The 25,464-nt window shown below is 38.7% G+C and overlaps 1 protein-coding gene across 1 annotated transcript in view; it reads right to left on the bottom strand.

Moving 5' to 3' along the window:
* LOC124623192 (DNA-dependent protein kinase catalytic subunit-like) overlaps window positions 1-25,464 on the bottom strand; it is a 565,210-nt gene that overhangs the window by 442,016 nt on the left and 97,730 nt on the right. The window contains exons 7-11 of the mRNA XM_047149022.1: window positions 18,257-18,435; window positions 12,546-12,817; window positions 7,956-8,111; window positions 3,830-3,951; window positions 3,492-3,734 (exon numbers count right to left, since the gene is read on the bottom strand). Of these exons, the coding sequence (XP_047004978.1) occupies window positions 3,492-3,734; window positions 3,830-3,951; window positions 7,956-8,111; window positions 12,546-12,817; window positions 18,257-18,435 (972 nt within the window). The remainder of the gene's footprint in view (window positions 1-3,491; window positions 3,735-3,829; window positions 3,952-7,955; window positions 8,112-12,545; window positions 12,818-18,256; window positions 18,436-25,464) is intronic.

Genomic DNA, 25,464 nt, shown 5'->3' with positions numbered 1-25,464 from the left:
TGGAGATTAATGCTACTAAGTTTGGTCCTTGTATGGTAATTAGTTTCCATATTATAATGTGTTAAATAGGGAAAGTATAATTGTAACCACCCAGTGTACACAGGCCGGTCAAAGATGTCACTTGGCAGATCGTGTGTAGCTGGCTATACTTTGCTTGTAAGGTTTCAATAGCTGCCACTTTATATGTCCACAACTCCAAAGTATGTTTGTAAATGTAAGCTACAATCGATGTTTGTACAAAAGTACAACAAAGTACATTTTTCTAACAATGGAGAGAACAACAATGGAGGCAAATCATTTGACAGTATATGAAACCGGGAAATAAAAACATCCAAAGTTAATACAATGAAGATGAAATGTCATTCCAAATTGTTGCCGTAACAGCTGCAAATAAAATGTCGTGTAATAATGTAAACATAAGGATACCAAAGAAAATGCTATCCACACTCAAAGAATGAAATAAAGCAAAACATGCATAGCCTACTCGGTTGCAGACAGAAAGGACTAATTCTGTATACATTTACACTCACTAATTTTCAATGTCAGTGGCACGATTCCATCCAGTTCTCCTTCACTATCATTGGAATTGGCGCCATACTGTTATCATTATCATCATCATCATCATCATCATCATGTGAAATCATTAATTGTTCATCCTCATTTATAGATCTATCTATACTCGTGCTTCCCTTATGAGTTTAGCAACATGGTCTACTTTCTTCCTCCATGAGGTGGTGTCTCCAGTACCAAGACCTTCATGTAGCAGTCTATCCACAGTCTTGTAAAAGTCTTCTTGTTATTTCTAAAGTATACCTTGATATCATTCCAAACCAGTTCAATTGGATTAAAATGGCAGTGATAAGGTGGAAGCCTAATTACCTTGTGACCCTGTGATCTTGCAATTTCATCTACAACATATTTAGGTGTCACAGGTTTATTTTGTTTTAGTTTCTTTACAGGCACTAGTGGTAGGAGTTTTGTCTAAAATTACAGAACAGTAAAGTGTCGGAACACTAAACTGGAGCAACAAATTTTTAAACCACTGCAGAAGCCATGGGCAGTCCATATCCTAAAGATAATAACAGATTTTTCGCGATCAAAAAACGAAGTCCTTCACACACAAAACTGTTTGAAGAACCTGCATGGACCACAATTAATCGGGATTCTCTTCCTGTTGGCTGGTGACTGCTGCTATTCGGAGTATCATCTATCCAGCCTTTATCAACTGATTATCCTTTCCTATAATTTTGTATCAGAAAATGCCATGAGCTGCAACAAAGTGAGCTTTATTGGACAACAGCTTTTGTCCATCTAACTTTTTAAAATGGAAGCCCCATATTTTTAATACCATTTAAATGAATTTCCTCCCCCTGTGAGAAGTCCACATTCTTTTAAAGAAATTACAAACTTCACTATTGTGGGGTATTCTTTTCTGGTATAATGTGTGTAAATGTGCCGACGAATTTCATGTATTTGGAAAGAATCAACTTCTTTAACTGGACAATGCTGCTTTCTTTTCTTTCCAGGAATAATTAAAAATACATTTTTTTCCACAGGGCTTTCTTCCACACCATTAACTTCAGTATCTTGCAAGTAATGAAGTAGCATCCCTTTCCTTATAAATGTACTTTGGCCAAGTCCTACAGTTTTTGAAGTACGCTCTACAACTTTATCATCAGGAATCAACACATGCCAATGTACAGAAAAAAATTCTTTTTATTGCTCGTAAAACTCAGGTGTCCTCCGTTGCAATTCCAAAGCCTGAATATTTAATGGCACTACAGGGCGCAATGGATTGTCACTTGGCGAACGCAGTCATTTGATGACATTATTTAATAAACAGAAACTGTAGTCCAGGTGATAACACAAAAGCAGGTGGTCACGCACTAACATACAATGTTTACATGGAACCTGGCGACATGGTAGCATCGACGCCAGAACCAGCTTTTGTCGAGGTGCTATAATTGGTTCAGAAGACTGAGCACATTGGATTCCTCACTTGTTTGTCAGTTACACTGCCAACTTTACAGCACTTGGGGGTGACCATGGAGTGACATATCAGTGGCCCAGGTATAGAAGGGTGGCACCTTCTAAAACATTATTCCATCCCTATTTGCAATAATGAATACATTTTAGTTATAATAAACCCAATTACTACTGAAACTTTCCCCTTCAGTTGTCAGCACCTCTGTATGTCTGTCCTGTCAAGCTCTCTCAGGTTGCTGGGATATCCAGGAAGTCAAGCCAACTCCCCTCCTCGTATCAGATGGTAAATCCACCCAACCCGCGATTCTGGGCAATTTTCCCAAACTTGACCCTTTTTCCTAAATCTCATCAGTCCTTTTCCTTCGCCCTTCTTCCTTCCTCTTCTGCCCTTCTGCCAGGAGGAGGAGCCACTGGCTTCGCAAGCTAGCAAATTTTAACACTTTTTATGTGTGTTTTCTTTAGCCACTGCTTGGTGAGTAGATTTTTTATTCAATTACTTATATTTTTAAGAACTGATTATTTTCATTGATATAATAATAATAATAATAATAATAATAATAATAATAATAGAGAGACATGTTTTACACAATTTTGAAGCTAATGCCACAATTCAATTAAAAAGAAACAAATATGTCTGTCAATACTTGCCAAAAAACCACATACCAAGAAATGCTATTATCTAAGATCTCTTACCATAAAATCTCATGCACAACATCAAACAAAGAACAATTTCACATTTATCTGTCATTTTACCCTCTCTTCCTCAAAATATTCTGTATTCTCAAGGACAATCCTTTTTATATGTTTTTCTATCTTTTAAAGCCATCAAAGCTTTAGCTATGGCCTTGTATACTTGTTTGTTGGAGCAATGACAGGAAGTCATTTGAGTAACTGATGATGGTGATGGTGGTGATGATGGTGGTGGTGGTGGTGATGATCACAGTGATTAAAGTGGACAGTACAACAACTTAGAGAAGATTCACAACTTAAAACATAAAATTCTGAAAATGAGACTAAGCTTCTTTTCTACTATTCTGATCACTGCAACAGTAATTCTGTTCCATGATTATTAGCTGTAGCTTTCACTTACTTGTTAACAAGGGTGTCATCTTTTAGGCGAACTCACAATTTTAATTGCTTTCACAATCTCCACTGCCACAATCATCAAACTAAAAGTAACACTAACTCCCCCCCCCCCCCCCCCCCGTGTGTGCGTGTGTGTGTGTGTGTGTGTGTGTGTGTGTGTGTGTGTGTGTGTGTGTTCCTCAACTAATCATTCCATGCTACCACTCATAACATCACTTACGAATGCCTCTTAGTATCTATCTTTATTTCCATTCTGCCTCTCTGCATCATCTTACAGAAATATGAAGATAGCTAGTGTCCATCGACTGTGCCTTCACCATTACAAATAGAGTCCAACAGAATCAAAGAAGGCAAGGTACAGGTTTAAGACTTCTGTCATCGAGGTTATTAGGGACAGAACGGTAATGTTTCTTACTTACTCCAAAAAATTGTAGTTTATCGCATATCTTCAACGCAGCTGCGAGTAGTTTATAAAAGCCACTGACATTGGGAGCTCGTGTAGATTCCACAATTAAGTGAGTAATGAATTCTTCACAGTGATTCTTAAATAAATTTGAATCAGTGTGTGGAAAAAATTCTTGACAAAAATCTGTTAAATTAATGAAGACATTGAAATCCTTTGGATTTACTGCTTCCATGTCACCTTCAATAAAGAAACTGTCCTGTAAAATACCAAAAAAAATTCAATGAAAATTTAAATTTCTATGTCAATGTCTGTAAATTAACACTATCAGAAGGAAGAACAAAAAATACTTACAGAATCCTGTAATATCTTTTTCCTAGTATTCAAGTTCAGCTTTCTCAGACAACGCAGTAACAAAATTACAAACTGGTTGTGCATCTTCTGAACAACATCAGTCTTTGTGGCAGCTGAAGGTCCTAAATTTTTTTCCACCATTATTTATAGTCATAAACTTAACTTTGTATTCTAGTGAATGCTTAGATGTAAAGAAGCTGCCTTTCTTAACATGAATGGGCAAAATAATTACATGCATTTATTTTTAAAAAATGGCTATATCACAAAGTAATTTCACAACAATTTTTAATATTCAAAGAGCATGAAGCAGTGATGATAGAAGAGCATATGTGCGACAAAAAGTTCTGTTTATGCTTCAATAGCCTTCTGTCAAATGTGTGATAAAACTTATTTATGTTGATTGTAATTTTACAACTCTAACAATAGACAAAATTTGCACACTGTGAACTCAGAAGCTTGGTTTCTTTAGTGTGGTGGCGCCAGACAGCTAATAACTATTTGAAGAAACTCACTTTTATCCCACGTTTTGAGCTACTAGTACATAAATCTCTATTTTCTACAAGTACAATCTTTCTGATCAGTACCGCGCAACATAAAAATTCTTATTGGAGCCTAAATACTATATGCAAAGTCCAGAATGGAATAACAACAACGTGGAAAGGACAGATTGCTACTCACCACATAGATGTGGTGTTTCGTCACGGACGGGTACAGTGGAAAAAAAATTTTAAAATATTCAAGCTTTAGGACAGAGTTGTTGTTCTGAAGCAGAAAATCCGCACACACATGACCACTGCTCCTGAGCTCTGGGGCAGCATCTAATGTGAGCAGCAATCTGCTGTGTTGGATTGGGGAGGCATGGGACAGGGGCATTTGCTCAGAATCACAGGGACCCCTCAGAGAGCCAGCGATGACAAAACTATTCCACTTGGTGTGCTAGATGTACGAAAAGGGTGAAATACCCTCAGACTGCAGGAAAAACGTAATAATACCAGTTTCATAGCAACCAAGTACTGACAGGTGTAAATATTATTGAACTATCAGTTTAATAAGGCATGGTCACAAAATACTGACAAATTATTTACAGAAGAATGGAAAAGATGGTAGAAGTTGACCTTGGGTAGATCAGTTTGGATTCTGTAGGAGCACATGAGAAAATACCGGTACTGAACCCATGTCTTACCTTAGAAGATACACCGAAGAAAGACAAACAAAAGTCTGTAACATTTGTAGATTTGGAGAAAGCCTTTGATTATGTTGACTGGAATACACTCTTCGAAATCCTGAAAGTGGCGAGGATAACACACAAGGATCAAAAGGTCATATACAGCTTGTACACAAACTAGACTGCAGTTACAAGATTTGAACGACATGAAAGGGAAGCAGTGGTTGAAAAGGGAGCGAGACAGAATTGTACTCTATCCCCCATGTTATTCAATCTGTGCACTGGGCAACCAGTAAAGGATATGAAGGTGAAATTTGGAAAAGAAATTAAGTTCAGGCTAACACAATTTAGGTGGATTAAATCAGATGATGCTGAGGGAATTAGCTTATGAAATGGCACCCTAAAAGTAGTACACGTGTTTTGCTATATGGACAGCAAAACAACTGCTGAAGCCCGAAATAGAGTGGATAAAAAAAGTAGACTGACTGTAGCAAGGAATGTATTCCTAACAAGAATTCATTAACATTAAATACCTGGTGATCAAAAAGTCGGTATAAATTTGAAAACTTAATAAACCACAGAATAATGTAGATAGAGAGGTAAAAATTGACACACATTCTTGGAAAGACATGGGGTTTTATCAGAACCAAAAAAAACAACGTTCACAAAATGTCCAACATATGGCGCTGGACAGCAAAACGTCAGTGACTGCGCATGACAATCGTGCATAAAAGGAGCTGTAATGAGAGAGAGAATCATATGCACCAGCAGTTGCAGCATGTTGACGTTACCTGAAAAGGTGCTTTTAGTGAAGCTGTATTATCAGAATGGGGAATGTGCTAGTTCAGCGTTATGATCCTATTGCCATAGGAAGGGGATTCAAACGGGTAAAGGTCCGCTGACAAATGCAGCTGTGGCGAGAATGATTTCGAAGTTCGAAGCCATGGGTTGTTTAGACGATAGACTCCGTAGTGGCCGACCGAGCACAAGGCATAATGCTGCTGAGACAGTTCAGGAAGAAATGGAGACTGTAGCGGGTTCGTCTATGCATGGGGAAGTCAGCGCTAGTGCAGTCACATGTCGCACCGGCATTCCATACACTACTGTTTGGTTGGCACTGAGGTGTACCCTCTGATGCTATCCGTACAAAATCCACCAGCATCATGAACTGTTACCTGGCGATTTAGTGAAACAGAGGGCATTTGCAGTGTGGGCGTTTCAAAATATGGCGGAAGATGACAATTGGTTGAGTAATGTGTTGTGGACCGACAAAGCTCATTTCACGCTCCGAGGGTCTGTCAACGCCCACAACTTTAGAATATGGGCTACCGAAAATCCTAGAACTGTCGTGGAAACTCCACTGCACAACGAGAAAGTCACGGTATGGGTTAGATTTACCACATCCACCATTATTGAGCCTTTTTTCTTTGAGGAAATGCGTGATTCTGGTTTTGTAACTGCTACCGTGATGGGTGAGAGGTACGCTGATATGTTACAGAATCGCATCATCCCCAGCCTGGCTGATCAACACCTGCTGGAACGTACGATGTTTATGCAGGATGGCGCTCCGCCCCATATTGCTAGACACGTGAAAGATCTCTTGTGCGCGTCGTTTGGTGGTGATCGTGTGCTCAGCTGCCACTTTCGTCATGCTTGGCCTTCCAGGTCCCCATACCTCAGTCCGTGCTATTATTGGCTTTGGAGTTACCTGAAGTCGAAAGTGTATCGTGATTGACAGACATCTCTAGGGATGCTGAAAGACAACATCCGACGCCAATGCCTCATCATAATTCCGGACATGCTTTACAGTGCTGTTCACAACATTATTCCTCGACTACAGCTACTGTTGAGGAATGATGATGGACATATTGAGCATTTCCTGTTAAGAACATCATCTTTGCTTTGTCTTACTTTGTTATGCTAATTATTGCTATTCTGATTAGATGAAGCGCCATCTGTCAGACATTTTTTGAACTTTTGTATTTTTTTGGTTCTAATAAAACCCCATGTCATTCCAAGCATGTGTGTCAATTTGTATCTCTTTATCTACATTATTCCGTGATTTATTCAGTTTTCAAATTTATACTGACTTTTTGATCACCCGGTATAAATTTAAATGTTAGGAAGTCTTTTCTGATGGTACTTGTCTGGAGTGCAGACTTATATGGAAATGAAACATGGATGATACGCAGCACAGACAAGAAGGTATCAGAAGCCTGTGAAATGTGGGGCTATAGATGAATGCTGAAGATTAGATGGGTAGCTAATGATGGGGTACTGAATGAATTGGCGAGAAAAGAAATTTATTGAAAAACATGACTGAAAGGAAGGACGAACTGATGAGACACATTCTGAGACATCATCAAGGAGTTGTCAATATGGTACTGGAGGGAAGTGTGTGGCGGAGGGAGACCAAGGCTTGAATATAGTAAGCAAACTCAAATTGATGTAGCTGCAGTAGTTATTCAGATACGAAGAGGCTTGTGCAGGAATGACTGGAATGGAGAGCTGCATCAAACCACTCTTTAGCTGAAGACCACAATAACAGATTTTCTCAACTCTTTTGTACCAATCTGGTTTGTTTCAGATTAAAACTACTTAGTTTTAGTCTCTAGTGACTCCCAAATTGCTACAAATTGTGCAAAAAGCAAACATTCTTTAAGAAAGGGGAAAAAAGCAACAAACAAGAGATTCCAGCATCATAACTATTCACCAATTACTTATCAGAATTAAATAAATGGGGCAAACAAACTCATTCAGAGCACAAAAATCTGTGTGATTAATGTACGTACAATTAAAACACAAAGAAAATAACATATTGGAAAAGAACTTCAACATATACCATCAAAGGAGAGAAGAAATGTTAGCATATTATTATACTATAATTATTAGTGTTTCTAGACCAAAACTGGACACAATGCTAAACATCTGCAGAATATTAAAAATGTTTGTTAGACCTACCTTTAATTCTGTAGTTATGTGCCAGAAATAATGATTTCCATAAAGGCATATAGTTTTTATATGTGATAATTTTTTGACCATCATTTTGTCTCTCTTTCTGTAACTCCATATCAATCAGCAAGCAATGGGAACAGGTGTGGATTAGTCCTTGATACACTGCAATAAAAATTGACAAGATGCTTTAAATGGAAAGTGGGAGGGAGAAAGGGAGCGAGGGAGCAAGGGAGGGAGGGGGGCGTGAAGAACACTGTAATAAAAAACGAGAGACAAAATTACATCTAAAATATTTGGGAGCCACATACCACTTGTCACATTTCTGGGAAGTCATAGCATACAAGGTGAGAGAGAGAAGCAGGTACCTAGCCACTGGATTCTAATTACAGTTCTTTCTAATTCACAAATTCAATACTTTAAAAGATGTCTCTGTTCCTGAGGTTGTTATCAATAATGTCTACATGTGGAAGATTAACTTTGCTGCAGATAAAATTTAAACTATAACATGTTCAATCCCAAGCAACACAAGCTGCCGCTTGGGGTGCAAAGCTGAAAGGGGCACCAGAGGCATCAAAATTTTTTAACATTTTTATATGGGACATTTCACCATTAGTAGCAGCCACTTGGGACACAAACCTGAGAGGGTTGCCAGTAGTGCCCAAGTATAAGATTTCTATACAATGCATTTCACAATTAATAGTGGAAGCTGCCAGGTAAAAGAGGGAGGAAAGATAAGTTACTTGTGTGGAAAAATGTTCTTGAACTGGCCCTGTAAATCCCACATTTCTTCACAGCAACTTCTCGACAATGTCAAGCAGTGGCTGCTGGTTCTTGTTGCCAAGATGCCAGCAGTAACCAGCAGCCACTCCCTGATAGTAACTGCCTCGTAGAAATATTGTGGGATTTGCAAAACGTGATGCAGTGGCAGACCCAAAAGCCATATATTGAACATATCTGTTGGGAAAGCCTTAAGAGTCACAAAATAAATGATGAATGGTTCTCTCGCTTGTGTTTAACATTTTGTGCAATAACAACATGACTGAAATATAATTCACTTCAACTGAATTCTATTTGAAATACAGAAAAGTTATGAAACATTCATTTCTAAATTATCATTGTTTCACAAAAAGTCCATTTTTGCTGTATATAAACAAAATTCTACTTGTTAAAAGTAGAGCAAATAAATAATCATAAAATCAAGAATGGACTCTTACAACAGCAAACTCTTAGACTTTTAGGACCTAGAACAATGGGGTCAGAAGTGACAACAAATCAGCTAACCTGGAATCTGAAGCTTCCAAAGCCATAGATTTATTGTTTGAATTACCAGTTTTGAGTTGATTTATGCAAAAATTACATTGTGCCAAACAGGTCTGATTTCTGTTGCTGTCAGCTACAGCCTTATTACTTACTTAACTATATCACAGGAGATATGAATGGAAGGGTAGGAATGAGGGAATCCTGTAGAATAGTATGAAAACATGGAGAGGACGAATACAATGACAAAGGGGAACAATTGATTGCAATTTAAGAACAATTTGATCTAAAAATTGCCAACACTTTTTCAAACATAAGGGCATTCATAAATATGCTTGGCAACAGAACACTAAAGAACTTCATTCTATAAAATATTATATTATCATTAGACAAACAAGTAGTTTCAAGGCAGTAGACGTCAGATCTTATAGAGGAGCCCAGTGTGGACCAGACCACTATCTAGTAAAAATGAAGTCTTTTTGCCCATGAAAGAATGCAAGGAATGATACAAGTAACATAAATAAAATGAACCAGATTGAGAAACATGAAAATTTATCTTTTAATACTGACAGCCTACAAGACCAAAGTATCAGAATACTCTTTGCAGATAGGATGGAAAGGAAACTGGTTGAATCATATGAAGGAAGTACAGAGGAAATATATGACTATATATAAACTAATGTGAAAATCATAGCAACAGAGGTGTTGGGTAAAAAAGATAGCAACCACAACTGTGCAGCATAGTGGTGGTCTGAGGAAATAGAGGTCCTCGTTAGAGAAAAACGAAATGCATTCCTTCATGGTTGAGTGATAAATCAGAAGAAAAAAGATATATACAAGAAAGAGAAGAATGAAGTCATGAAAAAAATAAGGATGGCAAAAAATGAAGCATGGGAAAGAACATGTGCCAAGGTGAATGAATAGCAAATTAGGATTTGGGAGAGCAAAAGAAGCATGGTCAGTGTTAAAGGGGGCTTCGACAGGATACAAAAAGCAAAACCAATCTCCAACTGATAACACAAAAGGAATGGGAAGAGTATTTCCAAAAATTATTAAATGATGACAGAGAAGAATATCTAGAAGAAGTAACAGTGGAAGAAAAAGGACATGAAGATGATGAGATCCAGATTTTATAAAGTGAAGTACTTCAAGCATTGAGAACAGGAAAGAATGGTAAATCACCGGGACCAGGCAATATTAATCTGGAGTGCCTGAAATATTGTGGTGACAAAACTGTGAAACTGATAACACAGCTCTTCAACAAAACAATACATGGAGCTTCAATACCCAACGAGATGAAGCTAGGTTTCATTAATACCATATTTAAGAAAAGGGATCGCAAAATTTGTTCAAACTATAGAGGAGCTTGTGTTACAAACACATTAATGAGAATTTTTGCAAAAGTAATTAAAAACAAACTGGAAAAAAAGAACAACAATGCGGATTCACAGTTGGGAGATCATGTGTAGACCATATTTTCACATTACAACAGATTTTGGAGAAACGAAGGGAAAAATCAAAAAATATAGGATTAATTTTCATAGATCTAGAAAAAGCGTATGATATTGTTCCAAGAAAATTACTTTGGAGAGCACTACATATGGCAAACATAAACCCTTCCTTGATTAAAATAATACAACAGATGTATAAAGATAACATCTGCCAAGTGAAAGTTGGTAATAAGCTTTCACAGAAATTTAGAACAAGCAAAGGCCTTTAACAGGGCTGTCCCATGTCACCATCATTATTTAAAACCTATATAGATATTAGCCTCAGAACATGGTCTTGTAAATGTAATAGTATGGGATTAGAAATAAGAGATGGAGTTTGCCTACATCATTTATTGTTTGCTGATGATCAAGTAGTCGTAGCACAAGATGGGGAGGATGCTAACTGTATGTGCAATCAACTAGCAGCAGCATACAAACTTGGGGTTTGAAGATTAATTATCAAAAAACAGAATACTTGACTAATGACTCAGATGAGCTATACATTGAAGGAAAGAAAATCAAAAAGATAAACACTGTCTGTTATTTGGGATCCATTTTAGAAATCGAGGGAAAATCAGTCAGAAATCAATAAAAGAATTAGTAGTGGACAGAAGGTCATTGGGATGCTTAACTCAGTCTTATGGAGCAGGAATGTAATGAGCAGAACTATAAAATTAATATACAAATCCATATTAGAGAGTGTGGTTCTGTATGGAATGGAGACCTGGACAATTAACCTGAAGCACATTAAAAAATTACAAGCTCTAGAGATGGACTTCTGGAGAAGACTGGCAAGAATCTCCAGGAAAGAAAAGATAAGGAACACTGAAATAATAAGGAGAATGAAAATAAAAGAAAGAATATACGATGTAATGGATAGGAAGAAATTACAGTGGTATGGGCATGTACGACAAATGGAGAAAGCCAGAATACCAAAATTGATACTGGAGTGGGAACCGGAGGGGAGAAGAAGAAGAAGAAGAGGATGACCTATGACCACCTGGCTCCAAAATGTACAGCACACAATGAGGAGAATGGGCGCAGAGGAAGAGGACACACAAAATTGAAACACTTGGAGGAATATTTTGAAAATATAGTTTAAGAATGTTTATTCTTTGTAAGGTAATTTCCAAGTAAATTATTATGTTGGAGGTAAGCCTTTGTAATGAGGAAAAGCTCAAAATAATAAACTATATCACACATACTTTCAGACAAAATTCTTACAGTGTTAATACATATTCCAGAGTTCTTCCATTAACCACATTTCTCATTAGTTTTGTTGCAGTTTTGATGATTTAAATGAAAGTGGAATTACAGTTGAATGATAGGTTGAAATTTTGCGTACTTAACTGATCACCAACTATTCCGTTTTTGACAAACACAAAGATTGGACATAGATATATAATCCACTAACATTAAATCTTAATCCAGTAAGTAATGCGTATTTTCCACTTTGAAGACAGTCTCTCACAAGTATCGTGTCAAGTGTGCTGCATGTTCAAACTTTTACTTTTTAAATTCCAATTCAATTCATTTTTGTAGTTCTTACCCATCTTTGAAAGATCTGCCTAATGGAAACTTTTAGAAATTGGTTTCTTGTTAACAAAGTAACTTAATGTAAATGAGCAAAAAATTTCAGAACACCATGACAAAATTGCACTAGAATTACAACACACTTGTTTCAGCATTCCCTGGTCAAGTCAGAACAATCATGAAAATTTACAACATAAAACGTTTCCAACCAACAAGTTGTATGTCACATATGACACACTTTGTCCAAAATGCAATTTCAATTCAACAGAAAAATGCCATCAGTAGTGGTAAGAGTAAATATGTTCTTTATACAAACCTACTACATTTATAAAGTCTTCCAGCAGCACCAATTTAGACAAAGATAAATTGCAGAAAAAGCTCTGCATAGCTTTAATTATGCTAAATGTAGTGCTCTCATAGGCATGTGGAAAAATCTGAATAAGTAATACTGTGATGTGTTCCAGTGATAACTGCTGTGAGTAATGTATGATTTCTTTTTGCAGGAGTAGCTTTCCCAATGATTCCAGGTACTGAGGTAAATGCCACACTCTCTTCATGCGCAGAAATACATCTTCTTGTGTTGAATACCTATAATGTTATGAAGCATAGTTACATTTCAAAGAATTAAAATTTATTCTATATAACAGTACTAACAGCATGGAATACTCTGTTTTACAAAATTCTTAGAATAAAGTACAACAGTAAGGGAAAAAGATGACACAATCAGCAGATGCTACAAGGAAAACAGGTGTCATAACCGGCAGCTGCCAGAGTAGGTTATTACTATCCCATGTGTAGATCACCATTAACACCACAACACAAATGGTTGTGTTTGGAATGAGCCCATGACCAGAAAGCATGCATCACGCTGTTTTCTGGATGAATTGCAGTTCAGCATTATACCGGATGATGATTGTTGGCAAGTATTTAGGCAACCTGAGGAGATGTCTCTCTCTTTCAGTGCTTTTTTTTTTGGGGGGGGGGGGGGGGAGGAGGGAGGGGGGGCACATCAGTATTACTCCTGGTGCCATAGAGTGAAGAGGAGTCATCAAGTATAACTTCAGGCCACAGTTGGTTGTGACTGAGGGAACTAAGATGGCACAACAGTATCTCACAAACATCCTATGTCCTCTCGTGTTATCTCTTCCTGCAACAGTACTGTGGTGTCCGTTCAACAGGACAATGCTCATCCACACATGGCATGTGTATCTATGAACTGTCATCTTGATGGTGAGCTATTCCCATGGACAGCAAGATACACTGATCTGTCTGCAATGGAAATGTTTGGGACTTGCTTGGATATCAACTCCATCTCAGTGCCAGAATCCAGGATATCAAGGACTAGTCAAAACAGTTGTGGGCAAGCTTGTCTCAGGAGAGGATACAACAGCTTTACGGCATCCTAACCAAATTATTGCACTCATTCACATCAGAGGAGGTGCAACATCATATTTATTGTAAATATAACTCAATTTTCTAATCACTGAAATAACATCACATACCGTTTCAATCAGAGAAGTTTCATTTTGTTCCCTTCTCCCCTTCTGGGTGCTTCAGGCAGTGTATATAAAATGACACAAAAATGTTTAAGGATGTCACAAAAAGATTACAACATTTTGAACTAAAATTGGTGAAGAAGAAAGTGTCACTTTATTTATTGGTCGCCCCTTGTATGTGAACAAATGCAGCTGATACAAATAAGGAGATAAATAGTACATACCAGTAATTTTACCTTCCAAAATAGCTGACACAATTGGCACAGTACAGTTTACAGTTCTTTAAGTAGAGGCACGGAAGCAGTAAAACAAGCAGGTACCGCCATAATTACTCTCATTTACATTCCTTCTGTGCTTCCACATATCTTAAAAATCACTGTGTCATCAGGGTTGCCACAATTTCCCCAAGTAAAATTCCCTGATATTTCCCTGATCTTCAGACACATTTTAGCATTTTTCCCCCTGACAAATTTTGAGATTGATTGATTGATTGATTAATTGAGAGGGTTAATGGGGCCAAACAGCAAGATCATCAGTCCTGTGATTCCTAAGTTACTCACAGAAGAAAGTAGATCAGCCAAAAGTGGATGCATCCAGTAAGGGGAATAAACTATAAAATATGCTAAAACACACACACACACACACACACACACACACACACACAGTAAAAGGCATAAAATGGTAGACCAAATCTAAAAAATGGAAAAAAAGAGTGATCATTCCATGGGGGAGTGGTCCCAGAGTCCCAGACTGAGAAAACGTGAGAGAGGTCCCAACCACAACCACCATGCCTCTGCTCCAAGAGGAAAAAAAAACCTTATATCTGGAAATAACCACTTTCACAGAGGAAACCGAGGACCAGTTCAACCATCTGTGAACCATCTGCTAATATTAAGTTAAGGAATACTGTACTTAGCATGAAGGGGACATTCTATCAATATGTGGGATATTATCAGTCTGGCTCCACAACCATACTGTGGCAGTGGTTCGTTGCACAGAACACAGTGGGTGAGCCTGGTATGACCAATACATAAATGGCATAAAGCAGTGGACTCGTTCCAAGAGGAGCAGAAGGAAGAGCACCAAGTAAGTGGACTACTACTGAGAGAAGCAGAAGGAAGAGCACCAAAGCACAGCAGTCTCCTCGATTGTGCGGAGTTTATTACAGAGAGCAGGAGCGTACCATATGCCATTCTACTTTCGGGCAGAGAGAGATTTGACATAGATCTGTATATCCACAGCTGAAGTCATGAAAGGGAATGGAGCATGAGTATCAGCTTACCTAGCCAAACAGTCAGCCCTTTCATTCTCTGGGATACCTACATAACTTGGGACTCACAGAGAGAGAACTGAGCAGGCAGCATGGCCAAAGAAGGAAGGAGAGAAGGTAATGGATAGCAGAGATTAAAGGACGATGAGAGTAGCACTCTGCTCAATGACTCTGTACATATTAAAACACTGTGGAGGGAGGCCTGAGTAACAAAATGGGAGCTCCGGTAACAGCTAGCAGCTCTGCTGTGAACACACTACATGATTCTGGCAATAAATGGTTTTCTAAGCCAGTAGGAGACGTGAAAGTGTATCCCGCTTTATTTATCGTCTTAGAAACATCAGTGTAGAAAATGGTAGGACCCTGGAACTCTGCAAGGATGGAATGTACAAGACACCGTAAGACCATAGGGGCAACAGATACCTTACGACTCTGGAGTAGATTGGTCCTATTCTGTGGTCTAGGCATCGCCCGGGAGGGAGGGGGGGAGGGGGTGAGAGAAAATACACAGGGCACATTTCAGTGAATGGAGACAGAGATGAAGATCCCAACAGGGAAGTGAGATGCATTCCAACTGGCAATCCCACCCGTGGGCAGTGATCAGGAGGGAGACGTCGCTCGCTTGCAAAGAGGACAGGGTACACAAGATGGTCAGGGAATCTGCAAATGGCAATTGCGTAAGAAACCAGGAGTTGGTTTCATCATATTTGTCTGTGAGGAGACTGTCAACGGGGCTACTGCGAAAGGCACCAATAGCCAGACACACCCTGTAATAGTGAACAAGATCAAGTATTTTCAGAACGCAAGGAGTCATAAACTTGACTTCCATAATCTAGTCTGGACAACACCAGAGCACTGTAAAGATGGAAAAGAGTAGCATCGTCTGCACCCCAAGATGTGTGGGTCAGAAGGCAGAAAGCATTAAGCTTCCAGATCCATGTAGTCCTCAGGCGGTAAATATGGGGCAGCCACTTGTTTGTAAGGGGGTGTACTATGAACTGGCGACAAATATGCGTAACCCAAATTTTGGAGGGAGAAAATTGGAAGCCATGGGACACACCCCACACAGAGGTCCATTGGATGGCCCCTTGGAGCCGGCACTCAGCAGATGTTACTGAGTGGGAGCTGTACCAGATGCAAAAATAGTCAACATACGATGGCGGGGTAACCTGAGGGCCAAAAGAGATTACAAGCTCATTGATGGCTATGAGGGAGAGTGTAACACTTAATACAGAATCCTGAAGGATACCATTCTCCTGAATCTGAGGAGTGCTGAGTGAAGTGCCAACTGGAACCCGGAAGAGCCGGTGGGATAAAAAAATCGCGAATAAAAATCTGAAGAGGGCCACGAAAATCCCAGTCACAGAGGGTAACAAAAATGCGATGGCGCCAAGCCATATCGTATGCCTTATGAAGGTCAAAAAAGACCGTAACAAGGTGCCGACAGCTAGTAAAAGCTAGTTGGATTGCAGTTTCGAATCTGAGTAAATGGTCAGTTGGAGGCATTATCAGTAAGGGCACTGATGTCAGGATTGGACAGAGTGGCTTTGGGGCCCTCTGAGAGCGGGTCTATCCTCCAGCCCAAGGGTGCAAGCTTCCCGTTCTGAGAATGCTGGGAAGGGGTGTTCTGAGATGGAGCCCCATCCCTAGTGTGAGCCAGAGAAGAGGACTTTTCCCTGGAGGAGGAGGAGGAGGAGGAGGAGGAGGAGGAGGGGTTCCTGGAGGGGAAGTAACAGGAGCCGCCGAGGGTGAGGAAATGGAAGAGGGGCAGCGTGGGGGTATGGGGGAAGGATGAGGAGGGGAAGACATAACTGAGGCATAGGTAGAGGAGAGATTTACAGGGTGAAGTCCGTCAAATTTCTTCTGGTCTTGAAAGTAGCTGAGACTGTCATGAGTCTTCATTTCCTGATTCCCCCCCCCTCCCCCTTCATGTACACTAGACACTTTGGTGAGTGGGGAGAATGGAGACCAGAGCAGTTTACACAGTTAGGCTGTGGGGAGCAATATAACCTTCCAGCTTGTCAACACAGAACATACAGAAGAAGTGGGAAAGAAGCTATTCACTCATTGCATTCAGAATGCAGTGATGCAACCAATTTTAATACAACTGAGAGAAAGCATCAACTGTGAGCTTTAATCAGTAATATAGGGAAAAAAATACAGGTATGTAAGAAACCTTAATGACATTCTTTTTTTAATCTATGCTTATGTGTATTGCTACATTACCACACTATTTTTCCCCCACTACTGTGTATTTTGTTTAGTTTCAATGTGCTACAAAGTTGTTTTCACGCAATTCAACACTGTTTTAGGTAAAGGAATCATTGAATTGTTGGTGAAGTCACATTTACACACTAAAATTACTTTAATTCTTCATGTTTGCATTTTGTCCCGTTATTCTGCAATACTGCAGTTCCATGTACAGTTTATCACTTACAATTCAATTCAATGTGTTGTGAATATAATTTTTTTTGTAAGTAATGCCATACTCTTCTTCCTCGTAAAGCAAGCTGTCACATAAAGTATCACGGTTTGCACTACCTGATTTCACATGCCCTGAATCACTCACAAATTTTGTTGTCAGCTGACATTTTGTAACGAATATCTGTTGTGTTCCCACAATTAATGTCATCATTTCCATGAAAATTTATCCTGGTAATTTCCACAATGTCTAAAATAATACAAATTTATCTGTTACAACATTTTTTGTTACACAGACAAAATAATTTCACGTCTCCAACAGTATTTTTTTTTTTTTTTTTTTTAATCTTGAAAGAACATCTTTTCATGATAATGTAAGCAGTGCATGTATCTGTAAACATTCCTTTTTTTACGTTTGCAACTTTTTTCACAGGCTGAAACATGACTCTTTTTTGTGAGTTAGTTGTAACACTGGTTTCTATTCTTTATGAGTAGAGAAGAATCTCCTTTTAGAAGGTAGCCATTATATTTTAGACAAAAATTACTGATTTCTGATCTTTTTCCCTGGACTGTTTTTCTAATATCCGAAATTAACAGATATCTGCAACAGAATAAGAATGTAATGTGCTGCTGACCTGTCTAGTTTTTTGACAAGCATTATAGAAATTCTGTAAACACTCTTACATTAATCAACTGCGTACTATGCAACTTTTTTTCAACTGACATGTTTTACATTACAATTACATTTACAGAACTAAATTTACAATTTTTATCAAGTAACCCTACAGTGTACATTGCAAATTAACAGTAACAGAAGTAAATATTTCAAAGGATACTTACTCTAAACATATACCCTCAGCACACTGCAAAATAAAACAAAAGGCATATTCTACATCTTCTGACGACCAGCGGGATTCGCAAGCCTTGGAGAAGTCACCAAATGCTTTTATGACTGTATGAAGGACAGCAGTTGGTGTGGATTTACTAGCCATTTTTTCGTGGAAATAACCCATGAAATACTGTAAATGAGTAAAATAAAAATCAAGAACAGAAAATTTGATCAAAATGATTTGGAAGAAAATTGCTATATGGTTACTCAGAAATTGTCAACACTACTGTAAATTGTTTAACGTTGAACATAGATGTCCCTTCCATGCCACGTGGCCTAACTTCGGAAAAGTTCTAGTCTGACCATAATGAATTTTTATGTAACTGTATGTTATCACTTGCATAAGTTTCCAATGAACATTGGTAAAGTTTTATTTTCAGCAAATTAATACTTTGAGAGATACAGTCCTTGTTTGATAGTGCAGCATTCAACAATGTACCCCTGTGCTTATGGCAACTTTTTTAGAAATATCTCCGGCAGTATGTGCTCGGGCCATCTTGTACAACTTTTTGCACTCTCTTGCACAGAACAATAAAAAAGATTTCATGCAAGATTTTCATACACATAACTAACTCAAGTCATCCAAAACCATTACCACTTGAAAAAAAAGTGAAGTTTGATTTGTTATAGCTCTGGAAATAAGTGTGTGATAAATTGTAAACTTTGCATGCAATAACATATCACCACGATTTTTTAGAATATAAAATTTCATTCTCAAAAAAGTATTTTCTGCAAAATTGGAAATTTGTGGTAAGGTCTTATGGGATCAAACTGCTGAGATCATCAGTCCCTAAGCTCACACACTACTTAATCTAACTTAAACTAGCTTAAGCTAAGGACAACACACACACCCATGCCCGAGGGAGGACTCGAACCTCCAACAGGGGGGAGCCGAGCGGACCGTGACAAGGCACCTCAGACCGTGCGACTACCCCAGGCGGCTGTTTTCTGCAAATTCTTAAACTACAAAAAAAAAGATCCTGTTCAAAACTGCCTAAAAATTAGATTTCGTTTCCCAACGTGACAGTTTAAGGCCACAAAAATAATGACAAGGTAAAGCTGCAATTAAAATACCCCCATATTCAGCTCATACTCAAATTAAATCCAATACTTCTATTATGTTTCACAAATGTATGGTAATGAATTTAAAATCTTCTGGGTTGTTAGGCCACATCATATTTCTTCTAACAACCGACATTTTGACTCCTCTGTTGGGATCACCTCCAGAGCCTTGTGATGTTTATCACAGATTGAGCATAGTAATTTATGGGGAAGTAAAATCAGAAGTCCTAATGAAAATGATGAGAGCTGGAACTGTAAAACCCAGAAAAATCTGTAAAAAGAGTAATATAGAGATCTTTAAGAAACAAGAAAGTATTTTTTTTACTTTTTAAACAAAAAAGTATTTATGTTTTTCATACATGTCTATCATGTTCAGCTCTATAAAACTCCTTTTTTTATAAAAATGAAAGAGTAAAGAAAATATAATAATAAGGACAGTCTTATTTTCGTGTGTCTAATAATCTGACACAATCACGTCAACTTTTCGGCATGGAAGTTTGCAATATGCCATTTAAAGAATGCATACTATACCACTGTGAAAAGCATTCTAGAACAAAAACTGTAGCATCTGTTGTTGCTAACATTTCATACAGAATGAGCCACAGGAAATTATTGTGTTAAGCAATGGATCCATACTGATTAGGACACTTCAGTCAAGCAGCAAATGGCTTGCATGAATTAACTGAAGAAATAGGAACAAAAATTTGGCGTCTGTCAAGCTGTCATTACATTGCCTAATATTAAAGTTTGAATCTAAAGCAGGGCTTCATACAAAATGTGCTCACAGAGCAAGCACGGTACCCTCAATATTGGCACAAAGTGGAGAGTGTAGAGTCAAATGGAGAGCCAAGTGTGGGACACAACAGCTGCCGTCACATGTTTGTCAGTCAATTTAAATCCACGACCAGTTGCATGGAAATCACTATATGAAATATTATTGCTACTGATGAAATAAATAAACAAAAGTGCACATGTGCCACATTATGATATTAACATATACTTCTACATTTTTCTTCAATTACTTCATGAGCTGTTATACAAAAATGATGTACTTGAAGTGTGAGATTCTCAGTGTTTGTTTACCCCTCCCCCCTGAACAATTGCTTCTGTGTCCAGAGTAATTCTTCTTGTGCATTGTAGACACAGAGCACAGTTTAGATTGCGATCAGACAGTGAGTTTCTCAGGTGCATCTTCTTACTTTTCATTGCAGAGAACAATTGTTCACAAGCGTACATGGAACAGAACAGTGATTAATATTGTAGCCACCTGTTTGCAAAAATGAAGAAATCTATCCAGAGTGATATGTCTATTGAATTCCAAGATGTTTTTCATGTACTGACATTTGTCTGTGCGTTCTCTGTCACACTGCAGGTTAATAATTTCTAGTTTTTGTTCAGGACAAATCTCTTCAATGTTTGCTGAATATGGAGAGGAGAACAGATCAAAATCATTTTGTAATGCCAGCAGATCTTGAGAACATTGCTCAAATTCTTCCTTAAGGGATAGTAAAATGTGTGAATAACATGAAGTCTTTGTCAACAACAGCATCATGCACATACAATAACTTACGAAAATGAGCTGGATTTCCTTTTACCAGCTGCAATTTTTGCACACCCCCCCCCCCCCCCCCCCCCACCCCCTCCTTCACGGGAACATCTCATACCAGACAACTGTAATCCCACATATTTGTGTGGTAGAGTAATTATGGTGTATGTGTACATGGAGACAGTGTTTGCGCAGCTATCATCGACGTAGCATAACTGAGACGGAATAAGGGGAACTAGCCTGCATTCGCTGAGGGAGGAGGAAAACCGCCTTAAAAGCCACCCACAGGCTGGCCGGCACACTGGACCTCGACACTAATTCGCCGTGCAGATTCGTGCCGGGGACCGGCATGCCTTCCCGCTCAGGAAGTAGCGTGTCAGACCGTGCAGCTAGCTGGGCGAGCTAAACATGGTCATACTCTAGCACAAACTACAAAATCATCAGTGTTTGCCAACTGATGGAACAATGATTTAGGTCTGTAATGTTTGGAATGATGCACCATCTTTTCTGGTCAAAATTAGTGACTGCAGTGAAGGAAGTCCATGAAAAATCAGACCTCCAATCAAGACAAGAGGCTGCATGCATTTATGAAAAAGAGTGGTGGATTGAAATTTCTGTAACGCACATATCGCCAAAGAATTCATTTTATTGGCCATGAAAGACTGACAGTGCTGGATTCTGGAACAGCACGTTACTGCAGTTATTCCAGCTCCATCAGTGACAGCATCTGGCTGGCAGTCTAGTTTTCCTTATGATATTCAACAGTAATTTAATGACACCCCACAAAAAATTCAATCTGTTTGCAGTAAACATAAACCTAAGATCACAAAAGAAAACTCTTCTAGCTTTGGCCTAGGACACATTATCAGGCTTGAGACCCTACGGAAACAATCAATCTTATCAAACTTGGGATCCTGTGGTACAGATACCCACACACGGCTACTGCTGCACAGCTTCGTGCATGGCCACCATGATGATGCAGATGGCGGTTTTCTCACCTTAAAAGAAAGCAGCAGTGGTTAAGCCACAATGGACCATAGCAACATATTTATACACTTTTTTTTTTCATTTGAACACTTATGTTCTGCATAAATTGCAAACAATGTTAATACAAAATATAGAATGCTTTAGGCTGGAACTAAACTATCACATCAACAGCACAGTGAAATAAAAAGACACATTCAAAATCTTCATTAGCATGAAGCCTTTTCCAGAACATGTTGCAAACTTCATCAAAATCTACACATGCGACAATGTTGTAAAACCTGAAGGCAGTTTATAGAATGAGTGTTGCAACTGTTCAACACTTTCACTACCCTAGTCTCCAGTTCCTTGGTAATGCATAGCTAAATTTTGAAATTTATCACTGGTGTGAGTCTTTAGTTACTGCAGCAGTAAAACTGGTTGGAGTATGCTTCTTTTCTGTATTTTTTCGAGTTCTTCTGACTTGGGCTCATTTCCTATGCACCAGGAGTTTTGATGTTATCTTCCTCAGACAGTAATCAAAAACTGGAAAACATAATAAAAAAATTATGATTTAATTTGTGTACCAGGGGATTATGGCAATATTTTCACTGTGTTTTCATCACTTTATTTTTGGGGTTTATACACATGCATTGCAAAATCAAATCTACGTTTTAGTTGGTTTTTAACATGGCCTTTCTAATGAAAATAGTTTAAAAGAGCTTGAAAAAACACTTTTCCATAAAAGAGAGTTAAAAATACCCATTTTTGGCATTCTTACAAAAGTCACCAACTTTGTCCTCAATTTGTAAAATACTGGAAAGCAGAAGGAAAACGAAATTTTATGTTCTACGACCTGACGATGTTAAATTATCATGTGCACAGTTTCAGGTTTATCATGCACTTACTTCTGGAGATATAAAACACTCATCTTCACATTTTTTCAAGCAGCTACTTTTTCAACCAAATTTGCTTCCAATTATCTATACAACAGTTTCTCAGGAATTTTTTATTATTATTATATAGTGCAAGAGAGTGCAAAAAGTTAGTGCAAGATGGTGTACAAACTTATACAAGATGGTGTAGTTTTGTTTCTTTCTAGAAAATGCTGCCATAGATGGTATGTCCCAAAATTGCCGCAGGTCTCCGCAGTACCTTTTCTTTCAGGAGTGCTAGTTCTGCAAGGTTTGCAGGAGAGCTTCTGTAAAGTTTGGAAGGTAGGAGACGAGGTACTGGCAGAAGTAAAGCTGTGAGGATGGGGCGTGAGTCGTGCTTGGGTAGCTCAGTTGGTAGAGCATTTGCCCGTGAAAGGCAAAGGTCCCGAGTTAGAGTCTCAGTCCGGCACACAGTTTTAATCTGCCAGGAAGTTTCATATCAGTGCACACTCCGCTGCAGAGTGAAAATCTCATTCTGGAAATGACTATCTCCATAAGTATTGAATTGGTGATTGTGAAACTTTAGTAAAGTTTGTTAGGCACATTTGTATATGTCGAGACAAAATTTCATCAAAATACATACGGTCATGCGGGAAGCTGTAGACCACTTGGCATGGAATGACCTCGTTACTAAATAAATCCTATTTTGCTGTCAACTAAGATTTACTATAAGAGTACAAGGAAGTCTGCACAAATGATTACAGATACATTTGACTCACTGGAGAATGTCATGGAAATGGTGAAAACCCTGAATTAACACGAGATTTGAAGATGCCAGTAATACTGTGAAAGCCTAGTTACAAACTTCCAAGAAGCATTATTAAGTGACAAATTTAAGAATATACGACAATCCCCCTGCACATAGCTCCCATAGGAATTGCAATGACAAGACTAAACTAATTACAGTCACACATATGCATTTAACCACTCATTTTTCCTGTACTCCATACACAAATGGGACAGGAAGGAACAGTAATATTCCATGAAAGTGTTAAGTACCCTCTGCCATACAGTTGTTCGCAGATTATGGATGTGCATCTACACATACATAAATGGTAATGAAATGTACACAAGAAGCACTGACTAAACTTCAACGATGGAAAAAAAGGAACTAAAGTTGGTTTGTGTGTTTCTACATCTGAAATATGATGTCTATTCAAATTTTGCACCAGTCACATTAGGGTGATGCCTGTAGCACTATCGTGAGGATACAATCAGGTTTGCTTCAAATACACGCTGTAACAATTGTAATCATTAGTTAATTCTGAAATTAGACACGGTGAGTTGATGTTCGTCAATAATGCCTTTATGGCGACAAAAACGCCGTAATCAACACCTCCGAGTTTGAACGACGTCACGTAATAGGGCTATGAGAAGCTGGATGTGGCTTCCACGATACTGCAGAAACACTTGGCAGGAATGTAGCCAATGTGTGTGACCGTTGGCAGTGGTGGTCACAGGAAGGTACACTCACAAGAAGACCAGACTCTGAACAGCCACGTGACACTACACAGGGGGAAGACCATCACGCTCAGCATACGGCTCTGGTGCATTGTACTGCATCTGCAGCAGTGATCTAAGCAGCTGTTGGTACCACTGGTACATAACCAGCTGCTCCAAATCAGTTACTTCGAGGACAGCTCCAAGCCAGAAGCCCTGTTGCGTGCATTCCACTGACCTAAAACCACCACCATTTGCCACTTCAGTGAGGTCAATGAAGAGCTCATTGGAGGGTAATGTGGAGGGCTGTTATGTTTTGTGATGAAAACTGGTTATTCCTGGGTGCCAGTAATGGCAATATGTTGGTTAGTAGGCGGCCAGTTGAGAGCCAGCAACCGACCTGTCTGAAGCCTAAAAACACTGAACCTTCACCTCGAGCTACAGCCTGAGCTACAATTTTGTATGAGAGCAGGAACACTCCTGGTTATCCTATGCACCCTGATTGCACATATGAATGTCAATCTGGTAATTCAACATGCTGTGCTCTCTTTCACGAACAGCATACCAGTGGATGTTTTCGAACAGGATTATGCTCGCCCACATACTGCTGTTGTAAACCAACGTGCTCTACAGAGTGGACGTGTCGCCTCGGCCTGCTCGATCACCAGAGCTGTCTCCAATCGAGCACATATGGGACATTATCGGACAACAACTTCAGCATGTCCATGACCAGCATTAACCATCTCGGTGTTGACCGACCAAGTGCCACAGGCGTGGAACTCCATCCCAAAATGGCAAATGTACAACACAATGCATGCATGGTTGCTTCACCATTCTGGCATTTACACAGGTTATTAATGTATTAGCATTCCACATTTCCAGTGGCTCACCTCATGCTTACATTAAATTTGCAATGTTAATCACTTAAATACATATTTCTGAAATTTCTTTAATCTACATTAAATATTTTTTGGGGTTGCATTTTTTTTCCATGATTGTATGTTACACCTTTGTGGGAGACTGATACTGTGGAATTGTGTAGTATTTTAACTCCACATTTGGTACACATTGTTGAACAACCTGGGGCACCCAAACTAAATAGCTACATTTTTCTGTGGTTTGTATATAGTGTCTCAAGTTTGTGCATTAGTTAAACATTTCTGGATGCATTGTCCGTAGCGCATGAAAGTAAATAGCACACACTAGCAGCTGT

Source organism: Schistocerca americana, chromosome 1 (genome assembly GCF_021461395.2).
Source record: "Schistocerca americana isolate TAMUIC-IGC-003095 chromosome 1, iqSchAmer2.1, whole genome shotgun sequence".
In the NCBI taxonomy this organism is placed as follows: Eukaryota; Metazoa; Arthropoda; class Insecta; order Orthoptera; family Acrididae; genus Schistocerca; species Schistocerca americana.
This window is presented reverse-complemented; position numbering and strand designations above follow the sequence as displayed.